The following is an 18,046-nucleotide window of genomic DNA, read 5'->3' as shown; positions in this document are numbered from 1 at the left end:
TCTCTTCTATATAATACACTTGTTATCGATCGAAATGCTCAATTTTACCAAAAGCTAGAATATCTTAGCCAAGTTAAAGTGATTACTACAAAAGCCAAGTGCCATTTGTAGGTCACGGTGAGATCCAGTGTTGCACATGGTTGATCAGAAATGGCCAAATATTCTTGAAGTTATGAAACTATACTCAAGACTTGATCTGGATGTAACTGCCCACCATAAGACACAGAAAAGCGTAATCAAAAGAGAGACTTCGCATCTTGAGCCGGGAAACACTGAGAGAAGTCTTAAAGGAGCTGATTTTCATTCTTGAGAAAGTGAAGTTTTGTCACCACTAGAGAATGGAGGGCTTCATCATCTATCACAGGAACTTTGTTATTATTCTGATGGCTTCCACAACATTCTCAGATGTACGTAGCACAAACTGGTGAATCTCACTTTGACAGGTTAGGAGCAGGGGCCCTGGGCTGTGGAATCAACAATGAATCAAGCCTTCTGTGGACAAGACCATGTGTATGGTGATCTTTTACTAATAGTGAGACGACTAGGGGGAAGGCACTGCATTAAGAAGTCTCATTGTGGATGAGAGCCACCTATCAGAATAGCTGCAGAGTTGAAAACAGCATGCTCTTCAAGAAAAAAAATAAGAAGAAAAATCTTAGTGTGTTTACCCTATGAGCCACAAAAGCAAAGCTCTATAAAACCTTCACTGGTGGAAGGCCTGAATTGGAATCTTTGAAAGAATAAAATTAGCTTATAAGAGGTTAGAATCATTGCACCGCAGCATTTTGCTGAAGAGTTGCTCAACAGTCAAGGCTACTCTAGTCATTGAATTATTCCTTTTGTTGTTAAAGAAGTAAATGTTGGCTGCTTATTTTGTGTTAAACCAAAGATTGGGTCCCAGGAGACATATTAATTGTTGATCCTAGAGAATTACCTTCACATATGAAAGTGTTTCATGCATGACAATATATGGATATAATGAAGAATTCTAAAGAAAAATTTAAAGACAATTAGATGAATAAAGTATCATTTATCTCAATATTCCGACACTGTGCTCCTTTGGGACATTAAAAGGAAACAATGTGTGACCAAAGGGTTGACATTTGCAAGTTGAATACTGGGCATCTATTTTCTTTCTTCTGGATGAGGATACCAATTGCACAATAATACCTTTTTGGTCTTTATTTCTTCAAAACATGAAAACAAAAAAATGAAGTAGCTGACAATGAGAAGAGAGGAAACATTCCATACAGAATATGCTGTATCACTAGTGATTAAATCAGAAACAATTAGAAACTTTATTCGTCTGTGTCAAGAATGTGTACCATTTATAAGGAACAGCACAATTAGTGCACTCCCCCCCGCAAGCTGTGCACAATACACACAAAATAAAATAATCAAACAAAATGAAATAATTTTACACGACTATAATTACTAACACAACCCTGAACAACCAAAATCATAGTTTCCCTATAACATGAAAATTTAAAAAGCAAACAAACCAAAATCTTTGAAATTGAAATTGACCAAGGGCAAGGATTTCTTAAAGTTCTCTGTGAAAATTTGCTATGGGATTCTTAACATTCCAAATATGGCTAGAAAGGAGTGCAAAATCTTTCTCATGTTTAAACAGTTCATATCCCTTGACTATTTACTTGATGTTTCTAGGCTAGCTTTCCACGGAAAAAAATCTTCAAAAAAATGGGTTAGAGTGTGCCCTCAAAGGAGTTAGGCTATCAGTGTGTTGGGCCACGACAGGTCAGGGGTGAGGCTCCAGGAGGTATGAAAAATTGTAGAGCTGTGGGGGGGGGCATGGAAAAGTACTGTTGTCCAACAAAGATGAAAAATTGGGATTAACTGGGCCTTCTCGGTGATCTGAGTCACCAGCACGATGGCCTTACTTGGTTTAAAATGGGAAGATGCACAGATCTGTAAGATTGGCTAAGGATACACAGAGTGCCTTCCTTACCCTATGCCTTACTCTTGCAGTTAAAGAAAATCGTCACTATTTGAGAATTGTGTTTTTCTTATAAGACCAAACTGGTTCCATGTTAGTTTTACTCAGGGAAATGGCCATGACATTGACATACCCCTTCAGGACAGGGATCTGGGCTGTCTTGTCCATGATTTAGTCCTCAAGATATAGCACAGTACCTGGCAGATTGAGCAGGTAACTAGCATTTAATTATTCATTCAGGCACCCAATGTTTATTACATGATGAGCGATTGTGATTACTAAGTGGAAGAAGAGAAAATAGAAATTGTTGACAGTTAAGTATCTTTGAATCAATACAGAGGGCTTAGGGGTGTCTCTGGCCTGGGATTCTTTATGGATAGAGAAGTGTCTGAGAGGGAACCTAAGTCGTTCTGTTTATACCTTGTTTGTGGACTCATGGCTTTGGAATGTTGGGTTTATCCACACAGATACTGAAATAGAGCCATTCCTTTTCCAGGGTTAAAAACCTCCTGGTGCAATGCTCCTGGGTGGCACTAATCATCTCATTTAATTGCTTCCTCCTTAGTACTAAGTAGAGAAGACACACTGTTAAAGGCCCGTTGCTCATCGTGGTTTCTTTCCTCCTCAGGAACTGCAGATACAATCAGAGGGGTCTGGACGGTGAAAGAAACAGGGCTCCAAATAGCCTTTTACATAAAAAAATAAAATGAACAAACCAGCACTATCTACCATCTGTGCCAGACAGAGCAGATGTGAAATAAATACTTCGGGGGCAAGGGTGTTGTGGGAACAAAGGCTTTCAAAGCCCAGGCACTCCTAACGCATCCCCTTCTCTAAATGCCCTTCTCCTTGGCCTGCCTGAACCAACAGGTGAGTTTTCGAGGCCTCTGGGGTGCATCACATGGCTCATTTTCCATGAAGATACTTTGTAGTTTGCCCTTTGTCCTCTCAATAGCTTTAACTTCCCATGTAACAGTTATCGCTTCTTAGAAATCAACGTGCAGATCCGTGAACAATAAGCCGTTTTCTCCTTTTATCCCTAATCAAACTCAATAACAACACAAAAGTTACAACTCAGGTGAAAAGAAAACTCACGTCTTCAATGTCCAATCAACATTGCCCAATGGGAGAACAGTATATGCTATACTCTACTATATACAGATACGCTTTGTTTTGTTGTATTTGTTTTTCATCCATGCACTGTGTAACAGGTATCACAACAACATTCCCAAACAGGCACATGAAGGAGGAGCAAATGTTCAGTCATGACTGGAACAGGAGGTTACAGGCCATGGATGCTTTTGAAAACAAAACTGATGGACGATCCCAGGCGACAGCAATGTGAGACTGGGACACATACTGATGCAAATGGAAAAGGATGATGTGCTTTTTGAACGGGATTGTTCTTCCTGTTTCTATGAGGGGTGGTGGGCAGGAGGAGTGGGGTTGGGATGGGGGCGCCTGGAGGGGTTAGTGGGGCTGGAACACCAGAATAAGGGCCTTGCTAATCACAGTCCAGCACTAAAGAGTTAAGGAAGGATTTTGCATGTTCCTGGGAATCTAGGCACATTGTTCCTGTACCTGTTGAACAAGAGTGCCAGGCATCAGATCTTTAAACATCAGACTCTATCTAGAACCATGATTTTTCTGGGTTCCATTCCAGCTCCCATGTTTCTTCTTGGAGGTAGCTTCACCTCTGCTCCCATTCCAGAGATAAGCATGAAATTTAGTAATATGGTGAAGACGTGCTTCTTTCTTCTTCCATGCCCATTTCCTTTCTTAATCCAAAATAATTTTTAAAGTGTTTGGGGGAAGGGACAGTAATCTTAATGATTTCCATTTTTACCAAAAACCCATTTGCATTTAGATTGGTCATCACCTCCCACAAGAGAAGCAAGAACCCTGATCCTCCCAAAACAAAACAAAAGCCTAACATCAACCTCCTCTCCAACCCCCACCAAAGACAAGCAAAAACAGAAAACAAATCAAAGACTTAACGATTTATGAACCCGGGGAGAACACAGCCCTTCTAGGCTGAGCTGCAAAGATGGCCCTGCCTCCATGCCTGGTTCAACATGACGATGCCCCTGGGAACGGGAGGTGATGCTTTCTCACTCCGGCCCTAGTACAGAGTCTGCTCTTGAAGCTGGATTCCATCAGCAGGTAAGTGGACATGACAAATGTCAGTTTCCTCTGTTCATTATACATAATTTTTTATGTATATATATGTATATATATATATAAATTTACTATATCTGATTGTTCCTTTAGAAGCCTTTTATGTGGCAGTAGGCCTCCAGGGAGGAGAAGAAAATGTACAAGAGCCACAGGAGCACAAAGAGGCAGGATGTGAGGAGCTTGGCAGTCCGGGGCCCACCCAGCTCACCTCCGATTTCTGGCCTCCGACGATACAGCAGCACCCCCACATTGATGAAAGCAAAAATGGTGAAGAGAGTGACAGAGAAAGCTAGCGTGCCAGGGGACACTTTGAACTGTTCCCCGTTGGCTGCGTGGTAGATGGCAGCGATGGACCAGGCCACACCGATTCCCAGGAAGACGTTGACTGCGTTGCTGCCCGTGACATTACCTATGGATGCATCTGCGTACTGGTCCTGGGTGGCTGCCACTTTGCTTGCAAATGTGTCTGTGGAAGAAGAAGAAAAAGGCTTAATGACTTAGCCACTTAAAGAGGTCTGTGGGAGAAAAGATGGCAGAGAAGTAGGGGACGTGGAATGCATCCCTCTCCACAGATGCATTGGGAATGCACCAAAAGACGCAATAATTCCCACAGAGAACCAACTGAACACCAGCAGACGACCTCGGCCACCAGAAAGGACCACAAGGATCCCGATATAACCAGTAGGGAGGCATCTATGATGGCTCAAAGAGGGTGAAACTGTGGAGCTGTGGCAGACGGGAGGGAGTGAGAAACACACGGAGGGTCTGCACCACAGCTCAGTGTTCTGCACTGAGACGTTGATTCACAGCTGAGCAGAGGGTCCAGGAATGGGAGCATGGGAACCAGAGAACTGGTTCAGGGTAAGAAAAATTGTTGCCAGTAAGGAGATGGTCCGAGAGGACAGGAGGGAAGAGGTCCGCAGCGAGGAGTGCCTGCCCCTGAAAGCTGCCCGGCCATGATGGCAGCTGGATGCTGCTGGCTCATGGGTGGGGGGGAGGAGCTGTGGGCATAGCCTCTCTCTCTCTTTTGGTGCCTGCAACGGGCAGTGGAGGGACCCCTGTGGGCCACCTAAGGCACTCAGGGATAACAGGGACCCTCAGGCCCTCGGGCAGGGCTAGCTTAAAGCCCTGGCAGGCAGCTGAGAACAGGTTTGGAGAGCTGGCAGAAGGTAGGCTGCTGAGAACAAAAAAACCCTGAGAGAGGCCCAATTCTGAGACATTCTGTTTACACCTGAGCCACCAGTGTCCCTCTGCAACAGGCACCTCCAAGCCTGACTGAAACAACAGTGTGCCACTGCTCACTCACTCCCAGGGGAAGGAGCCACTATTGTACCCTCTCCCTCCCCACACACCAACGCTTACAGACGAACAATAAAGGAAGCTCTGCTGGTCACAGAATAATACAAAAAACCCAAGGTGAGTAGAAGGACACTTACAGCTGAGACTCTAAGGAAACAGAAATATTAGTGTCAATTCTGTTGAACTGGTCCATTCTGGGATCTGTTCTAGTTTTTGTTTTTTTTTTTCTTTATTAATTACGATCTTAGTCCTAAGGGATCTACAAGTTTTATAACATTTTTTATTCTACTTTTTATTCTATTTTTATTTTCAGCCTTTTTATATACTTCTATTTCTAGCTAAGTTTTTTGTAGTATGGACTATATATCCCTCCTACCTTCTTTTCATCTCTATCTTTTATACATTTTTATTATTTGCATATTTCCAGTCACACTACGATCTTCTGTTGCCCTGTCTTCCAACCATTTTTAGTTTATTTTATCCTAACATAAGCAACACTATCGACCTGCTCAGACTCCTTGCTCTGTTCTCCAGATGACACACTGCCTTGGTATTTAATATTAGGTTTTTATCTTAGTTCTTAGTACAATTGTCTAATTTCATTCTGAGAATCTCCATTCTGTCTTGTGGTACTCTAGCTCTTTTTTATATTTGATCCTAGCTTTCAATATCTCCCTGGATTTGTGTTTGTATGTGTAAGGTGTTTGTTTGTTTTTGCTTTTGTTTCTGTTTTGTTCTGTTTTGGTTGTCAATTTCTGTAGGGTTTCTCTTTGAATATCTGATAGCATACTGGGGTTCTTCTGTCAGGTCTTTCCAGAGCCTTATGTCCTAATGGATTCAGTAATTGTGTGTCTTATACATGTATGTGTTTCCTAGACTTAGTATTTGTTTGACCCAACACTCGGACATTAGTCTGGGGCTTGGACAGTCTTCTATAAACCCCTCTATCGCTGGGACAAGCAACCCCAGAAGTTTGGACTACCATGAGGAAACAAAGAACACCATGCAGGCAAAGGAGCAGGAAAAAAACTCACAAGACCAAATAAATGAAGAGGAAATAGGAAAAATGCCTGAAAAAGAATTCAGAGTAATGATAGTAAAAATGATACAAAATCTCGATAACAAAATAGAGAAAGTACAAGAAATAGTTAATAAGAACTCAGAAGAACTAAAGAACAAACAGCAATGGATAACAAAATAACTGAAATTAAAAATACTCTAGATGCTATAACCAGCAGAATAACTGAGGGAGAAGAATCAATAAGTGAGTTGGAAGATAGAATGGGGGAAATAACTGCCACAGAGCAGGAAAAAGAAAAAAGAATAAAAAGAATAGAAGACAGTCTCAGAGACCTCAGTGATAACATTAGGCATACCAACATTCGAATCATAGGCATCCCAGAAGAAGAAGAAAACAAGAAAGGGTCTGAGAAAATATTTGAAGAGGTTCTAGTGGAAAACTTCCCCAACATGGGAAAGGAAATAATTAACCAAGTCCAAGAAGCACAGAGAGTCCCATACAGAATAACCCAAGGAGAAATACACCAAGACACATATTTATCAAACTAATGACAATTAAAAAGAAAAAAATATTAAAAGCAGCAAGAGAAAAGTAACAAACAACATATAAGGGAAAACCCATAAGGATAACAGCTGACCTTTCTACAGAAACTCTGCAGGCCAGAAGGGAATGGCAGGATATACTGAAAGTCCTGAAAGAGAGAAACCTACAGCCAAGAATACTCTACCCAGCAAGAATCTCATTCAGATTGGAGGGAGAAATCAAAAGCTTTCCAGACAAGCAAAAGTTAAGAGAATTCAGCACCACCAAACGAGCCTTACAACAAGTGCTAAAGGAAATTCTCTAAGTAGGAAACACAAGAAAAGGAAAACACCTACAAATACAAACCCAAAACAATTCAGAAAATGGTAATAGGAACATACATGTCAATAATCACCTTAAATGTAAATGGATTAAATGCTCCAACCAAAAGACAGACTGGCTGAATGGATACAAAAACAAGATCCTTCTATATGCTGCCTACAAGAAACCCACTTCAGACCAAGGGACACATATAGACTGAAAGTAAATGGATGGAAAAAGATATTCCACGCAAATGGAAGTCAAAAGAAAGCTGGAGTAGCAATACTCATATCAGACAAGTTAGACTTTAAAGTAAAGAATATTACAAGAGACAAGGAAGGACACTACATAATGATCAAGGGATCCATCCAAGAAGAACATATCACAATGGTAAATATCTATGCCCCCAACATAGGAGCACCTCAATACATAAGGCAAATGCTAACAGCCATCAAAGGGGACATCGACAGTAACACAATAATAGTGGGAGACTTGAACACCCCACTTACATCAATGGACAGATCATCCAAACAGAAAATAAATAAAGACACACAAGCTTTAAATGACACATTAGACCATCTCGACTTCATTGATATTCATAGGACATTCCATCCAAAAACAACAGAATACACTTTCTTCTCAAGTGCACACAGAACATTTTCCAGGATAGATCACATCTTGGGTCACAAATCAAACCTCAGCAAATTCAAGAAAATTGAAATCACATCAAGCATCTTCTGAGACCACAATGCCATGGGACTAGATATCAATTACAGGAAAAATGCAAAAAACACAAACACATGGAGGCTAAAAAATTCACTATTAAACAACCAAGAAATCACTAAAGAAATCAAAGAGGAAATCAAAAAATATCTAGAAACAAACGGCAACGAAAACACAACAACCCAAAACCTATGGGACACAGCAAAAGCAGTTCTAAGATGGAAGTTTATAGCAATACAGTCCTACCTTAAGAAACAAGAAAAGTATCAAATAAATAACCTAACCTTACACCTAAAACAATTAGAAAAAGAAGAACAAAGAAATCCAAAGTGAGCAGAAGGAAAGAAATCATAAAGATAAGAGCAGAAATAAATGAAAAAGAAAGGAAGGAAGCAATAGCAAAAATTAATAAAACTAAAAGCTGGTTCTTTGAGAACATAAAAATCAAGAAAAAAAAGGGGAGAAGGTGCAAATCAACAGAATTAGAAATGAAAAGGGAGAAGTAACAACAGACACCACAGAAATACAAAGGATCACGAGAGACTACTACAAGCAACTATATGCCAGTAAATTGGACAACCTGGAAGAAATGGATAAATTCTTAGAAAAATACAACCTTTCAAGACTGAACCAGGAAGAAACAGAAACCATGAACAGACCAATCACAAGAACAGAAATTGAGGCAGTGATTAAAAATCTCCCAACACACAAAAGCCCAGGACCAGATGGATTCACAGGTGAATTCTATCAAACATTTAGAGATGAGCTAACACCTATCCTTCTCAAACTCTTCCAAAATATTGCAGAAGGTGGAACACTCCCAAACTCATTCTACGAGGCCACCATCACCCTGATACCAAAACCAGGCAAAGATGTCACAAAAAAAGAAAATTACAGACCAATATCACTGATGAATATAGATGCAAAAATCCTCAACAAAATACTAGCTAACAGAATCCAACAACACATTAAAAAAATCATCCACCATGATCAAGTGGGGTTTATCCCTGGAATGCAAGGATTCTTCAATATATGCAAATCAATCAATGTGATACATCATATTAACAAATTGAAGGGTAAAAACCATATGATCATCTTAATACACGCAGAAAAAGCTTTTGACAAAGTTCAACATCCATTTATGATAAAAGCTCTCCAGAAAATGAGCATAGAAGGAAATTACCTCAACATAATAAAAGCCATATATGAGAAACCAAAAGGCAACATCATTCTAAATGGGGAAAAACTGAAAGAATTCCCCCCAAGAACAGGAACAAGACAAGGGTGTCCACTCTCACCATTATTATTCAACATAGTTTTGGAAGTTTTAGCCACAGCAATCAGAGAAGAAAAAGAAATAAAAGGAATCCAAATTGGAAAAGAAGATGTAAAATTGTCACTCTTTGCAGATGACATGATATTATACATAGAAAACCCTAAAGACTCTACCAGAAAACTGCTAGCACTCATTGATGAATGTAGTAAAGTAGCAGGATAGAAAATTAATGCACAGAAATCTCTTGCATTCCTACACACTAACAACGGAAGAGCAGAAAGAGAAATTAAGGAAACTCTCCCATTCACCATTGCAACAAAAAGAATAAAATACCTAGGAATAAACCTGCCTAAGGAGGCAAAAGATCTGTATGCAGAAAACTTTAAGACAGTGATGAAAGAAATCAAAGATGACACAAACAGATGGAGGGACATCCCATGTTCCTGGATTGGAAGAATCAACATTGTGAAAATGTCTGTACTACCCAAAGCAATTTACAGATTCAATGCAATCCCGATCAAATTACCAATGGCATTTTGCACAGAACTAGAGCAAGAAATCTTAGGATTTGTATGGAAACGCAAAAGACCCCGAATAGCCAAAGCAATCTTGAGAAGGAAAAATGGAGTTGGTGGAATCAGGCTGCCTGGCTTCAAACTATACTACAAAGCCATAGTGATCAAGACAGTATGGTGCTGGCACAAAAATAGAAAGGAAGATCAATGGAATAGAATAGAGAACTCAGAGGTAAGCCCAAACACATATGGGCACCTTATCTTTGACAAAGGAGGCAAGAATATACGATGGAAAAAAGACAGCCTCTTCAATAAGTGGTGCTGGGAACATTGGACAGCTACATGTAAAAGAATGAAATCAGAACACTTCCTAACACCATACACAAAAATAAACTCCAAATGGATTAAAGACCTACACGTTAGGCCAGACACTCTAAAACTCCTAGAGGAAAACATAGGCAGAACACTCTATGACATCCATCAAAGCAAGATCCTTTTTGACCCACCTCCTAGAATCATGGAAATAAAATCGAGAATAAACAAATGTGACCTCATGAAACTTAAAAGCTTTTGCACAGCGAAAGAAACCATAAACAAGACTAGAAGGCAACCCTCAGGATGGGAAAAAATAGCTGCCAACGAAATAACGGACAAAGGATTAACCTCCAAAATATACAAGCAGCTCATGCAGCTTAATACCAAAAAAGCAAATAACCCAATCCACATATGGGCGGAAGACCTAAATAGACATTTCTCCAAAGAAGACATACAGATGACCAACAGACACATGAAAAGATGTTCAACATTACTAATTATCAGAGAAATGCAAGTCAAAGCCACAATGAGGTATCACCTCACAGCAATCAGAATGGCCATCATCACAAAATCTGGAAACAACAAATGTTGGAGCGGGTGTGGAGAAAAGGGAACTCTCCTGCACTGTTGGTGGGAATGTAAGTTGGTACAGCCACTATGGAAAACAGTTTGGAGGTTCCTTAAAAAACTACAAATAGAACTACCATATGATCCAGTAATCCCACTCCTGGGCATATACCCAGTGAAAACCATAATCCAAAAAGAAACATGTACCATAATGTTCACTGCAGCACTATTTACAATAGCCAGGACATGGAAGCAACCTAAATGCCCATCAGCAAATGAATGGATAAAGAAAATATGGCATGTATATATAATGGAATATTACTCAGCTATAAAAAGGAATGAGATGGAGCTATATGTCATGAGGTGGATAGACCTAGAGTGTGTCATACAGAGTGAAGTAAGTCAGAAAGAGAAAGACAGATATTGTATGCTAACTCACATATACGGAATCTAAAAATGGTAATGAACTCAGTGACAAGACGAGAATAAGGACGCAGATGCAGAGAATGGACTGGAGAACTCGAGGTTTGGGGGGGCGGGGGGTGAAGGGGAAGCTGAGACAAAGTGAGAGAGTAGCATAGACATATATATACTACCAACTGTAAAACAGATAGCCAGTGGGAAGTTGCTGTATAACAAAGGGAGTTCAACTCGAGGACGGATGATGCCTTAGAGGACTGGGATGGGGAGGGTCGGGGGGAGTCGAGGGAGGGAGGGAATACGGGGATATGTGTATAAATACAGATGATTGACCTTGGTGTACCTCAAACACTGGTACAAGGGTGTAAAGCAATTATATTCCAATAAAAAAAAATAAGCAATTTCTACAAAAAAAAAAAAAAAAGGTTTGTGGAGTGCTGGAAGCTTCAGCTGTATACTCTAGAAGCAAACCCTCAATGGAAACCCCATGACCAGGACAGAGCTTTGATGTTCTCTCGAGTCCCAATCATGTGGTCACAACAACAGGATCCAGGTATCAGGACTTCAGGGCTCTGTGCTGGGTGCGTTACAAGTGACGTTGGTCAAGTTCTTTACCCACAGATACCACAATTATTTGTAACACTGAGCTTGCAGGGAGGCATTTTTTTCAGAGTGTTATCATGGCCCATCTACACCAGAATCTGATGGGGTCCTTCTTAAGAGTGAATGTTACCAGGCTCCCTCCAGCTGTGCTGGATCATAAGTGCCAGGGCTCAGGAACATGTTTCAACAGACTGCCAAATGATTCTAGGTCACTGAAATTTGAGAACAGCTGCTGAAGGGTCTTACTGAAGGATGCTGTATCATCAGCTCTAGTTTATAGATGAGAAAGTTTAGGGGTCAGGAATATTTCCAAGGATTCAAAAGCAAGTCAACAGTGGAATTAAAACTAATTGACCTATGATAATAAGTAGCATTTGCCTAGAGCCTTACACATAGGAAAGCAGATTCACCTATGTTACTGCATTGATGGTGGCAACAATTCTATGAGGGTAGGAAAACTTTATAGATGAGGATACTGGGCTCTGAGAGGATAAGTAATGGATGCAACATCACACAGCAAGGGAGAAGCCATGTTGAGGCTTGAGCTCGGGCCTCCTGCCTTCAGGAAAATGCTCGTTCATCGTACCACCTCATCTTTCCCTGTGCCTGGCATACTAATGGTCATCCTCAAAGCTCTTTGTTCACTAATAATCCTGAATGCATCCTTTCTCTGAAGCTAGGAAAATCAAAATCTTGATGAGTAGAGCACAGGGGTTTAGAGCACACTTGAGCCAGAGGGTTCCAAATCCTGCCTTCACAACTTAATGTGTGACCCCAGGCAGATTACTTCATGTCTCTGAGCCTCAGTTTCCTAATCTGTGAAATGAGAATAGTAATGCCCACTTCAGAGTGCTGCTGTTACGTTGAAATAGTATATATAAAATGCTTATGCTTCTCGGCACAAAGTAAGAGTAGCTCTTTTTTTGGGGGAAGATAATGTGATTGGAGCTGCCTAGGTCAGTTTATTAAAAGTGGAGGCTGGATCTGAAATGGCTCCCTTTATTAAGACTGTAAACAGGACTTGCAAGACATTCAGCTTCCTTTCTATGTGATCGCCTAGTTACTGATATCAAAGTCCTTTCAGCTACCTCTACAAAACATGCTGCACGGTCGGTTTATTAATAACTGCCAAATTGCACTCACATTTGCAAAGCCAGTAATGGCAGGTATGATATTACTCCAAGGCATCATACTGAGCATGTGTGCAGTTGTGTGATACCTGGATTACCTTCTCCCCTCTATTGCTATTCTGTTGCCACTTCCAATGGGGATGATACATAAAGCATGTACATTTCCATCAGCCTGTAGATTCTCCAGCTTTACCATGGGTGAGAAGGTTATTCAGGCTGCTCAGAGGCTACTGGATCTGTGGTGTCACATTCTTTCTGAAAGGGAACTGGTTAACCTTGAGGGCCTATCTCGCTGATTCTGACTTCTGTCTGTGATGGAAAGCAAGTTTTAGTTACTGTTTTATAAAGAGGCAAACTGCTTACTGTGTGCTACATATGTCACACGGATATTTTCATTCAACCCCCTTATCAGCCTTACAGAGTAGGTGTAATTATTCCGCTTTTACAGTTCGGGACCCAGTGATGTGACAGTATGCCTCTCGGGCAGGGTATCCATCAATAGAGCAAGAATTTTGAAACCAAATCTATTTGATTTCAGAGCCCATTCTTAGCCTACACCCCACTGCCCCTCCCAGGAAGGCTAACGTTTTTCCTTTCCTCTTAGTCCGTTTCAGGTTTTCCTGTTCCTTCCACTCAGAAACCTTGAACAGGTTTCCTCAGAGCTCTCCTTCCTGTACCAGTGAGAGCAAAGACTGGAGGAGGTGTAGGCAGCTTGCTAACCTGTCCTGCTGAGGGGTGCTGCTGTTCACATTCGTGGTCACACACTGCCGCCCCATCACAACTATCACAGAGGCTGGTGAGTAAAAGCCAAGGGAGACAAATCTTAATGGTCTCTTGCAGTTCATTATTAAGAGTTATTAGGAGCTGCCACAGCAGCAGCCTCAAAAAAAAAAAAAAAAAAGCCGTTTTGCTTTTAATTTTCAAGGACAGAGAGCTGAGCAAGGAAGGCAAAGGAACAGAGTCCAAGGCAGGAGAAAGCCACGTACAGCTTAGTACGTGGAACCGAGGAACACCTGAGATGTTATTCTGTGCTGACACGGCTGTTGGCGGTGGCTAGTGATGGGGGGGGACTCCCCCCACGCTGCAGGGGCTGGGACCTGCCATGTTCCACCGCATATACCTGCTTCCCTCCCCTGGCACGTCGTGTGTGGCACACTAGACTTCCTGGGTCACCCATCTCCACTCAGCAACCCTGCACTTTCTGCTGCTGCACCAGAAGGGAATGAGGCACAAAATCAAAGATTTACAGGAGCCTCATGGGTGTGCAGGGATTTCTTCTCCCTTAAGCCATTTTTCAATAGCCTATTAATGTGAAGAGCACATGAGAATTCTTGTAATAATAGGTTCCTGTTTAGAAATGCCTTTCTTTGGAGTCTCTGAAAATTAGTAGCCAAAGTGATTAGCTCATCACATAAATGAAACATAATGGGCCTCTGAGTCAGGTAGGTTTTATTTACCTGGGATACATATCGCACTTGTTTTTCAGTTCAAGAGCTGTGTTAAAACATTGTAGAAACACATGTAAATCCAAACCATCAGCCTTAACTCCAACAGAGACGACTCTGTTTTCCAAATGAAGTGTGATGGAATCTCCCCACGCTACCTTCTATCACCACTGCTTAGTGCATGGAGCAGCAGACCATAGACTGTAGGTGAGGCCCTGCCAAGCCTGACCCTGAATGCCGAGTCCACAACCTGCTTATGGCTGAACAAAGCAAAAGCCATTCAAATGCCATTCCCAGAGTGAAATCCAAACAAGAACTATTGCCATGGTGTGAGCATATTCAGAACTTGGCCCATTAAATACAAACATATATGAATCAGATTTCCAATGTGATTGGTACCAATTTTTTGTTGATAATTCTTTATATATATGTGTGTGTATATCTATACCTACATATATACTTCAGGCCAGTATTCTAATAAGGAACTTTTGCTTCTAACATCCACCTTGAATTCTAATAACTTTTATATTAGTTGTAGAGTCTTAGACTTTTGATCCTGCCTCCTTGGTACTCGTGACTATAAATCACTAACAGGGAACAGGGAAGATCTGTTTGGGAGGCAGTGTGGCTGGAATTAAACCACACATTACAGAGTCAGGACGTAATTGTTCTCTAACCTTGGCCAAGTCATCTGGTCAATATGCAGGAATATGTCAACACACTCCCCTTTCCTCCAGAAATGATTTTTTAACTGAATTTCTCAAACCTTACCACAATATACAGGCTAAGCTTTGAACATCTCTTCTGTGAAAAGGATAGTTCTTACAGCCCTGCATGTCACAGGAAGGGTTTACGTATGAGCTAGAGTTCCACCCCAGGTGATGTATCTTTGCCTTAACTCTTAGCATATGCTGGGGGCCAGCTGTTCAACTCTCAAGTGGTCTGTGCTCAGGAAGTGACACTGACGGTTATTTTGATTGGAGTCCAGCCTGCTTAGGGAGACAGGCTTGCTGCCTTGCAGCACCTGTGAATTACTGACAACATAAGAGACAGGCGGGGGATTCAGAGCTTCCTGGTATGGTAGTGGGAAGAAGCTTCATCGAGGGGACACTCTGGGCTCTTCTATCTGTGTGTACTTGGGCAAGATACTTCTCTCTTTGGGGTCCTGGTTTCCTAACTTTACTGTTTGGGTGGTACACAGAATACATCAAAGTACTAAACTCAGATATATGATTTGGATGGGATTTTTCTTTTTTTGCAGGGGTTTGTACACGACCACCCACCTTCCTTAAAATGACTAATGATGACATCTCTTTTTAAAGAATAAATGACCTCAATGAAATATTCAAAGCGATCTCTAGACCTGAAGATCTTGCCAGTTGATGAAACTGTGGCAATATTTACGAAGTTCAACCATACGGCACAGAGTCATTTGACCTCTTAAAAATAGGTAAGAAATGTTGGCAAGGTTATTTACTTCAAATCACATGACCATGCATATGCATGAAGCCATGGAATAATTGGTGGCAGCAATGACTGTTCAGATACTGTGTGTCCTGTCAATCAAGTGTGCACATCACTGGCAATGGGAATACCAGGAGAGCCTAGTTCAAAAAAAATGAAGATTTGGGGCTCCACCCTCTACCTGCTTAATCAGACTCTCTGAGAAAAAGACACAGGAATATGCATTTTAATAAGTGCTTGAGGTGGTTATTTTTTTACACAAAGGTTCAAGAACCATAGCTCTCAGGCATGGAACTGGAAGCTACTATTCCCAGTACCCACAGTTTGGGGGGCCTTGCTGACAGGGAGAGATGTTTGAGTTTCACAGAAGCAGCTAATTGAGAAGTAATGAGCAGCTGATTTCTCAGGGATGCCCTTTGATAGAGTGGTCATTTGCTCATAAAACAGCCTGGGTGGGCTTGGTGGAGGGGCTGGGACTGCTGGACCATGAAGTCCCCCACTCTCAAGTCGTGCTATGCTCTTAATTTTTTTAAAAACCCTGTTCCAGCATGGCAACTATGAAAGGCCAAGAAAGGAGGAAAATTTCTTTCAATTAGTTGACTTCTGGCTCTTTCACTTGCCAGGTAAGAAACTTACCTACTTTATAAGGTTTTGAGGGAAATGAGTTAACATGAACAGCCCTCAGAATAGGGCCTGGCACTTAATGACTGCTCAACATTAGTAATTATTTTTATAGTACAACAGAGCCAGATCCCAAGAGAATCTATAACTGGTCCATAATTCCGAGTTACTGCAATGATTCTAAACTTCTGGGGAGTTATAACACCCTTTAAAGACATCATAACTTTATGGTCCTAGGTATTTAAAAATGTGGTAGAATATAAAATTATTCTTAAAATTAGAGATTTTTATTTTGAAAATTCCATATAACCTGATTTATAGACCTACTTTTACTAGTGACTGAAAGGTAGACATTTTTTCAACAATGTACATATTCCTCTCGATTCTTCTACGCATTGTTTGTTTTGCTTTTTAAGAATTCAAATGGGAATTTTATTTGTGTCTAATTCCTCTGTTACTAAAGACCTTAAACAAGTTTTTGCCTTTGGTTGTGATTTTTATTTACCTCAGTAAATATGAAATCCGCACTTTCTTACATAGACACACTCACTTCACTGGTTCATATGCAAATAAACCTTGTTTGGCATCCAAGTGAAGCTTAAGAGCTAGGGGAATTACTGATGTTTGATTGATTAATGATCAGTTAGGAGAGAAGTTGTAAAAACTGAAAAGGAAAAACACTTAAAATTTCTGCCCATAAAAAGTATCTCTGAAAAAAAGAAATGGAGACTGACACTGATCTATTTTTAGAAGAGAAGGAAAGAGGTAAGTGAAAAGCTCAAGAGGACGCATGTTGGCAGGTCAGAACACCTGCTTCTACTCATTTTTATCACCAAGGTAACTTCTGAAAAATACCAAATTGCAAGCTCCACTCTGAGTTTCTGCTTCCTTGGTCTGGAATGCAGCCTGAGCACCAGCATTTTTTAAAGTCCCCAACTGGACTAAGATCCACTAACCAACCACTCAGAGTCCTTGCTTCACCCTCTGCATAAGGATAATGGCACCTTCTCTAGATTAGCTGAGACAGTGCATGGAATAGCCTTGACACGTAGGTCAACAAAATCAATATTGTGGGGACTCAGGGTGGAAAGACGGCAGAGTAGAAGGACATGAGCTCCCCTCTTCTTATGAAAACACCAAAATCACAACTAACTGCTGAACAACCATCAGCAACAAATGCTGGAACTTACCAAAAAAAATATCCTAGATCTAAAGATAAAGAAGCCACAACTAGATGATAGGAGGCGGGTGCAAATGTGATAAAATCAAATCCCATACCCACTGGGTGGGTGACCCAGATACTGGAAAATAATTATATCACAGAAGTTCTCCCACAGGAGTGAAAGTTCTGAGCCCCACATCAGGCTTCCCAGCCTTGGGGTCTGGCAATGGGAGGTGGAGCCCCCAGAGAATCTGGCTTTGAACGCCAGCAGGATTTGACCACAGGAATTCCACAGGACTGGGGTAAACAGAAACTTCACTCTTGGAGGGTGCACACAAGGTCTTGTGCACATCAGGACCCAGTGACAAAAGCAGTAACCTCATAAAAGCATGGGCCAGACCTACCTTCTGGTATTGAAGGGTCTCCTGTGGAGGTGGGAGTGGCTGTGGCTCTCTCTGGGGACAAAGACACTGGCAGTGGTAGTTCTGGGGAGTACTCATTGGTGTG

The 18,046-nt window shown here is 41.2% G+C and overlaps 1 protein-coding gene across 4 annotated transcripts in view; it reads right to left on the bottom strand.

Annotated features, from left to right (window-relative positions):
- Window positions 1–1,274: 1,274 nt before the first annotated feature.
- Window positions 1,275–18,046, bottom strand: part of SLC8A1 (solute carrier family 8 member A1) — a 408,133-nt gene continuing 391,361 nt past the window's right edge. For all 4 annotated transcript variants that reach the window (XM_057740995.1, XM_057740996.1, XM_057740999.1 and 1 more), the window contains one exon: window positions 1,275–4,601. In XM_057740995.1, the coding sequence (XP_057596978.1) occupies window positions 4,225–4,601 (377 nt within the window). In that variant the 3' untranslated portion in view covers window positions 1,275–4,224. The remainder of the gene's footprint in view (window positions 4,602–18,046) is intronic.

The sequence above is a fragment of the Hippopotamus amphibius genome, chromosome 7, assembly GCF_030028045.1.
Source record: "Hippopotamus amphibius kiboko isolate mHipAmp2 chromosome 7, mHipAmp2.hap2, whole genome shotgun sequence".
Taxonomy (NCBI): domain Eukaryota; kingdom Metazoa; phylum Chordata; class Mammalia; order Artiodactyla; family Hippopotamidae; genus Hippopotamus; species Hippopotamus amphibius.
The sequence above is the reverse complement of the archived record's forward strand: the minus strand, read 5'-3'. Positions and strand labels throughout refer to the sequence as shown.